The 8,033-nt window shown below is 41.8% G+C and overlaps 1 protein-coding gene across 13 annotated transcripts in view; it reads right to left on the bottom strand.

Moving 5' to 3' along the window:
* IBTK (inhibitor of Bruton tyrosine kinase) overlaps positions 1-7,676 on the bottom strand; it is a 61,667-nt gene extending 53,991 nt beyond the window's left edge. For 3 of the 13 annotated variants that reach the window (XM_068937647.1, XM_068937643.1, XM_068937645.1), the window contains exons 1-2: positions 7,404-7,610; positions 1,055-1,127 (exon numbers count right to left, since the gene is read on the bottom strand). Coding sequence is in view for 6 of the 13 variants with exons in the window: in XM_068937637.1 (XP_068793738.1) it covers positions 459-782 (324 nt within the window). In the remaining 7 variants the exon portion in view is untranslated. Of the gene's footprint in view, positions 1-458; positions 1,128-7,403 lie in introns of all 13 variants that reach the window. The other 10 variants (XM_068937639.1, XM_068937636.1, XM_068937638.1 and 7 more) reach the window with 6 other exon arrangements.
* Positions 7,677-8,033: the final 357 nt, after the last annotated feature.

The raw sequence follows: 8,033 nt of genomic DNA on the forward strand, positions 1-8,033 counted from the left end.
AGTGCTCATCACTCAAACATATGATTCAACACTAACTGCATTTAAGTTTTTATCATGTTTTCTACGAATACAAATGGGTGCAGTTATTGAAGAGCCTATTTTTACAGTATCTTTAGTCTGATGTCAAATTCATACTGAACTTTGAGATTCTGACCCTGATACTGTCCACAAAAAATAGCCTTTTGGGGAATTCCACAATTAATCCAGGATTAATTACATAGTGCTGTTTTCTCTGTGGGCAAAGACAGACATCTTTTATGGATACAGGGACAAGCTTCCAAATCAATGCATTGTGACCTAAACATAGTATTACAACAACCCTCAAGAGGCTTTGAACCAAGTTAAAGAAAAAAAAAAAACTTTGAACTAATCAATAAAACTCTAAAAATTGTAGATATCAGGGAAAAACTAAAATGTTGCGTATCACTCATTAGGAAGATCAGAGCCTGATCACTCACCTTCAGTAATGACAGAACACAATCAATGTATCCATAAAATATACTTCTGTGCAAAGCTGTCCATCCAGACTCTTTGTCTTTCGCCAAGAGATCGACTCCTTTGGTCTCAGCCAGCCAATCTAACACACCTTTCTTGCCACAAGATGAAGCAAGATGGAGAACATTTCTACCAAAGGCATCCTTTATAGTTGCAGCATTGTAGCAGTAAGAAGAGAGAAAGGCCTTGATCTGGCCTTCACTTCCTCTCGTAACTACAGAAATAACATCCAAAGCATGCTGTAGAGAACGACACTTCAAAGTGCAGTCCGGCATGAGAGAACTCATCTTCACTTCTGAAGTTGCTCTTCGCCTTAAGGGGAACAACCATTAAGCGTATCAAGGGCACTCTAAGTCAGTACACGATAGTGTGCCTTCAGAAATTTGTAATTCCAAGAATTTAAATCCAGTTTTATTGAGCTGCCATTAGAAATCTTTGTACTGTTATGTTTGGCACTTGATCAAAATAAATATTTATAAATACATGCTTTTAGAAGTCTTATTTCACCATTGTATATAACAAATATTGTTGTCCATAGAAAATCCCAAAAGCAAACTACCTTAAGTGTGGAGAGGGAGATTCCCCCTCCACACTATCTTGTTCTTCTAAAACTCCATAATTGCAAGGGAGGCCTGAAAGAGAACAAAACAGAGCAGATTAGTCAACAAAAATTCTTTTCCCCAACAACTGTGCCAACTTAAACGTGTATCAATCTAAGCTTGCAAATACAGGAGCAATGCAGCAAGTGTTAACTGACCTTGCCTCAGCCCATCTGATTTCACACTCAGGCAAGCAGCCAGTTTAAACAGCCATGACTGTTCTGCACCCTACCTCCAAAGGTACCTCTCTCCCTTGCTTTGACATAAACCTTTGAGGCTATGTGGTGAAGCGGATCAAAAAAAGGTCACCTGGAGGTAGAAAAATGTGAGGTTTCCCAGCCTTATTAGTTCCCTTGTAGTTTACTGCCTAATGATACAGTTACTTTGTGATAAGAGAGCAAGGACTGAACTACTGCTGAAAAAAAACCCCACAAACAAACAAAACAGGTGTGGAATACACAACTTTGTTAGTCCCACCCAGGAGGAGGAAGGGAACATCAGCTTCCCCTAGTCACCGCAGAAAAGGATTACACCCCACCTTCTCTTGCCTGGCCTGATCCCCTCTCCCTACTAAATCATTCCTGCGGAATCAATAGGAAGGTTCCTCTCTACAGCTCCCAGAGATGCTGACAAAAGTGAGAAGAAGGAAGGTAAGAAAGCAAGGAAAACCAACTTGGATAAGAGATGTGAATTCAGATGTTTATCACTCATGCATGCAGGGCTAAAGTCTAAAGCTTCTGGAACAGGCAAGAAGAAATGAAGTGCTAAGTTGGAAGGGCTAAGGGCGGAGGAAAGAGCAAAAGGAAAAGATAAGTTCTTGTTCATTCAAATATATTCATTGTCTGGGGCATATGGCCCTATCTTTGCACATCTATGCATACTTACCTTTAGTATATACATCTTTTTTGGCATATACGTTCTCAAAAGTAAAGAGGGCATGACAGAAGCATTCATCTAGCCTATTAAACACATGCAGTTAAGTTTAAAACAGTTGCAGTACACAAAGTATGAACAGCACTATAAAAGTGAACATTGTACAGTGTATCAGTGATTTGCATAGTTTACACTTCCTATTTTAAAGTATGAACTGCTATTCAGTCCTCAAAAAACTTCACACTTCAATCTTTTCAAGCACAAGTTTCAAACTGAGTCAAGTAATATTCAGTCATTCTGTTAAACTCATTGATGTTTTTGCTTGCTATTCCAGTTTGCAGTTCAAAACTGTTCTACCAATGAGCAGAGTGGAAAAACACTGTCATGACAAATGGATAAATAAAACTAAGAATGCTAACAAACCCTCAGCAGTCATTGTAAATCCAACTATAAATACACTCCAGTCCTTGCCCTCCCTCAAAAAGCCTACTGAACTTAGTTTCCATTGTTTTCCAGGCACTGAATACGCATCCATATTTTGTTAATAACCATCTACAAAGATATGTCAGGGAAAGATTACTTTGTTTGGAAGAGAAAATAGAAATCCCAGTTCTTCTCCCTTCTATTTCGAGAATTAACATCAAGATCACCAAGTTTAGGAAATCAGTTTAAAGCAAACACTAGCAATGCTATCTAAACTTTCAAGAAAAACTCAATTCTAAACCAAGAGTATTCACTTAAACATTCCATAACAAAGCCTCAAATGATTATCTTTTTTCCAGTCAATTCAGAAGAGATTAAATACTCGGAATTGTAATCCACAGATCAAAGTTATTCAGTATAAACTTTCAAAACAAATTTAAACAGCAGGCAAACAAAAAACAATAAGAGTAATTTTTATTCACTACAATTTAGTCACTCCTCTCTAGCCAGCAGTAACATTCAAATGTATTTCAGAGACCAAAACTGACCACAACAATTCATCTTACACTTGTCACAGTGAGCTTCCATTCACCTTACAGGGCATTTTCCAACCAGCATGCAGACTTCTGCAAGACCACGTAAAGTTTAACCTACACTTGTATGCATTCTTCTTGAATGCATTACACTTGTATGCATCCACCTTTTCTTTCTAGTCTAAGGCATCAGAAAAGTGAACCACTGTTAAATACTGGAAAGGAAGCCAAGAGGCATGAGCTATTTACTATCACAACCCAGGGAAAGATAAAATGTTACAACCAAGTTGGAGGCAATTCCTACATAGCAATAACCTGTGTGTGTGTGTGTGGAATTTTGCCTCCTGGGAGTAGGTAGAGCCCTCTTACTCAGCCCTTCCCCTCAGAGAACACAGAGCAGATTTGGCACTTTTTTGCTAAAAAGCAGCCTAAAAATCAAAGATGTCACAACTCTTGAGTGTGAGAATAGCTAAGATTCTAAACATCTTTAAAAATAAGCTAAGAAATATCTAAAGAACTACAGATTACCATGGTAGACTTCCTTTCCTGCAAACAGAAGAGGCCAGATAGATGAAACCTTGAGATTTTCTGCTGAAACAAGGGGAAAACTGAACAAAGTTGGCTAAAGTAGTTTACCGCTGTGAAGTTCTAGGAATATCTGTGTATCAAAAGTTGTTTACACAGGACTCTGGTGCGTTAGTGATCTTTCAGCCCAAGCATTCTGTTTACTTGCTTTTTCTCATTCAAGATGCTCTCAAGCTGGACTCAAAGCATTCCAGAACAGATAAAGTTATATCAATTATATTCTGGTAACATAAAAAAACATTGTAACGTAACAACTAAGCCATAACAAATAGATGCTGATCTAGCAGCATCCTTAGAACCCCCTACTACTTATCTGTTCCTTAGTCACTGTCTTTCAGAAGTCAAGCCCAGTGAAGGCAGATCATATTCAACATCAATTTCTGTGACACCCAGAACACTCATGTTTAGCACAGAGGTATCACAAGTTACTAGATGAAGAATGTTCACTCCTGTTCTTCCCACCAACATACTCCCAATTATCTTTTTTCCTAAAAGTATTTCCACAGAGGTTGAATGCTTTTGGCTGCAAAGCGCAAGGTTGTTGTCAGAAGAGAAGCATCAACCAAACCTTGCTGGATGGTCAGGTATCAGAAATATATTGGAACTGCCACTGTGGAAGGCACGCATTTGATACCAGAATTCATATTTGTGGCCTTTTAGGTACTACTTGATGAAAGCCCATACGCAGTATTAAATATCGCAAAATCAGCCTTATACAGATGCAGACACCAGTACCGAGGCAGCAGCCAGTAACTACTGTTCTAGTTTTTTTGGTCTTAACAACACAAAAGATAAGGATCTCCAAAAGGGGAGGGAATGAGAAGAGAGGTAGAAGAGACTCATATATTCAGAACTCAGTGTCATTTAGAGACAGATGGCTGGTTTTGCAGCTTCCACGTGCACTGCATTAACTCAATTGTCAAATTGGTGACAATGCTTTGAAATTCAGCTTCAGATAGCTTCATTAAGAAAATATTTTTCAATACTTTATTTGACCATGAAACCGGCTTAACCTGTCCTCACGCCATTCACTATTTTTTCCTGTTTGTTTTTTTATTTATTTTTATTTTTTACTGGTATTGCTTTTTCCTAAATACCAGTTACATCTGCAATGCACTTAGCAGAAAACTAGCTAGTATTTGGTTCTCCTGCAACATGACTAAATATCAGTCTCTATTTTAAAAGCAATATGGCTTTTAGAAAGGTGCAAAATCCATCTACTCTTCCTTGCAATATTAAGTTGCTAGGCACTTAAACGAAGACAGTTATGAGTGGCAACATCTTACAATGCAGGAAGGTAAGCCCATCCTTATAGGGGCACTGGGGTTTCTTAAAGATTTCTTGTTTTGTTTAACAAGCATGGTGATGTTTAATAATCATCTTCAAGTAGGTCCATTCACGCTTGTTTCATAACATCACAGAACACCTGTAACCATAATAGCATGGAAATCCTCAAAATATTTGTATATAAAACCAATTCCATACTGCAGGCTGATTAGTAAACTAATTAAAAGACAAATCTAAAGCTTACAGAATCAAAGCCAAGGTTATTTGTTACTCATTTTCCAGGGTTTTCTGCTGATTGTAGTCTTACCTAAAGGCAACATTTGCTAATACATACTAAAGTAGTAGTTTAGAATTTGACAAGAGTGACTAACAAATTGAAACCGGGTAGTAATACAATAAACGTAGCACTAACTTGAAGCAATACATCCTCACGGATACATTCCAAGAAACCACTGAACATAGATGAATTGCCAGAAAAATAAGAGTAAACACACCCTTCAGCTACAAGCAGCACATTTTCCAAGGCTTTAAAGAACAGTTAGGTCACTAATTTCTACTCAGAAGATTATATATCCACACAGAGTCTAAACTATTCAAAAATTCTTTGCACGTTTGTTGGAAGTCTGGGCAGAAATCTAGGTTGTTCAGTCCCCTGAACAATGTATTTGAATGTGCAATATATTTCATAGGCAAAAAATTGATTAAATATACAACAAGAAAAGGGGAAACACTAAGCTACCAGCAGCTTAACATCAAGTTTTAAGAAAAGTAGTCGCATAGAAGAAAATTGCAGAAAGAGTAACTAGGACTCAAAAGATTTGGAAAACAGTCTCTGAATACACACTCAAACTGGATATATTTTTTCCATTATCTGTGTTTTCTAGAGGCCACAGTGTCTTCAAATAAGACGGCTGTTACAAAAAGGAGAAAAAGGGTTGAAATAAATCAATCTATTAGCCCTGACAGTGGGCTAAGTCATCATCCGTTCTGCATAGGAGATTAAGATATATGCCAGGAAGCACTTACAATTTATAAGATAAGTTGAATGTTAATGAGGCCACCCACAGGTATTGCAGAATTGTCAGAATGTTTCTGAGAATGGGTCAGACAAACAATCTGGCAAGTTTTAAATAAACATGACCTGGCTAAATGTAAAGATACGGACAAAATTCAAATTCATGTTAAAAAAATTACTGGGTTCCTGCTCTATCCCCTAGGCCTTGGGAGATTCAAGCCATTTCGACTACTGGGCTACAGGCCTCTGTGTCATCACTTGCTATCCCTGGACAGATGACTTTTAGAGGTTGTCTCCAGACTTTCTATGACTTCCGCCGTCAAAGCAACAGCAGTACAATCCTTATCAAGATGACACGTTCAGTGATTCAACTCTTGACATTGTATCTTTATTTAAGAGAATCCAGCAACTCTAGTCCATTTGCTCCTAACAGCGCTAACAAACAATAGACAGATGCATCTGCCCTTAATTCATAACAAAGGCCAAAGCACTATTGGTAACTAGATCAGCCACAACACCTCACAGCAGATATGTATGTATGTATGTATGTCAGAAATAAAAAAGTATCTAGGCTAACAGTAAATAAATAGCAAACCGAAATAGTGTGCTTGGCACATCTAGAAACAGGTAACATTAATGACGGTTAATAACTTAATACTATCCAAAAAAATTAAAACATACAGAAAGGGGTACAGACAAAAGTACATTAAGTGCAGCTGTAGGCACTTCCACAATACACTGGGACCTTTAGGTCTTCAGTTTTATCTGTGTGGCAATAAAACACAAATCAACAGCAAGTGAACTGAAATTTTTTCTGGAATTCCACTGCACTTAAAAACTATACCAGATAAATACATCAAGCCTTAATAACAGGTGAGGAACTCAGAATATTCAGTAAAGCATTAGTAAAGAGCAACCACATCAACTGTTGCTAAAAAACAAACAAACAAACAACAACAAAACACAAGTAGCAGTCAGTTTCCATGAGGACAGAGACTGAACACCTCGGGGAAAAAGGAACAGACTTTAACGATTTTAAAGATTAGGCAGCTGGTCCCTAGGAAGACAGCATGGAAACATCCTTTAAAACCAACTGTAAGATTGCAGCTCTTTCCTGCCTACGGTGCTGTCCGAAGCCAGCTAACAACTGCGAGCTGCTAACAAAAGGCCGCAGACAAATATTGCCAAGAACTTTGGAAACACGAGAGACCTCCCGGGAATCTCCAGCTGAGGAAACGAGGCAGAGGCTGCCGGCGGCAGGCTGAAGCGTTTCCAAGCGCCAGCCAGAGGCAGGACCGGGGGGGGGGGAGGGGAAGTGCCCGTTTGGACTCTCGTTACACACTTCCACGTAGCCGGGCAGCGGCGAGCGACAGAAGAGACTCAGCAAAGCCAACAGCCGAGCCAGTCTTCTTCCGCCCCGCAGCAGGTGCCCTCCCAGCCTGCGTGGCTGCCTGCCCCGGCCACTCTGGCCTCGTCCCTTCAGCGCCTCTTGTCCCCCACCGCTGTCCCGTCCCTCGGGCCAGCCCCTCCGCCGGACGACCCCCCCCCCCCCCGCCTCCGCGGACACATCAGCAGGACGCGGCCCGCCCTCACCAGTCGCTAGATGAATGGGCTGGGGCGGACGGGGCGGGAGGCGCGCTGGGCAGCGCGGTGGCTCATCCTCAGTGACACCGGGGCAGGGCCAGGCTGCTGCTACTGCGGCTCGCGCGAACCCTCAAACGGCGACGGCGGCGACAACGACCGGCACCAACGACGCAGCGCCGGGCGCACAGACAACAACCGCCTCACCCCTGAAGAAGCAAGCAGCGGATTGGCGGCAGCGCCGCCTCACCTCGCGCGCCCATTGGCTGCGGCTGCCGCCTTGCCTGCGCCCCACCCCCCCCTCCGCCGACGCCGCGGAGCCCGGATTGACTGACAGGCCGGGTCAGGGGGCGGGCCCGGCACCGCCCTCCCTCCGCCGGCGGGAGGGGGCGGGGGGAGGGAAATGAGCAGTGACGTCACGGCCGCGAGGGTTGGAAGGAAACGGCTAACGGACGGGAGCGGGGCCGTTGGTGGGACGTGGTCTGTGTGCCGTGAGGAAAGGGGTGCCAATAACAGGCAGAAAGAGGGGGAAAATGGGAGGTAGAGGTCCACTGGGAAATAGCACGTGAACGGGAGGAAGCTGAGGTGCTCCTGTGTTTTTTTTCCTGTCAGGCTTCATTGAAAAAAGAAGTGTGAGATGCC

Source organism: Struthio camelus, chromosome 3 (assembly GCF_040807025.1).
Source record: "Struthio camelus isolate bStrCam1 chromosome 3, bStrCam1.hap1, whole genome shotgun sequence".
Classification (NCBI taxonomy): Eukaryota; Metazoa; Chordata; class Aves; order Struthioniformes; family Struthionidae; genus Struthio; species Struthio camelus.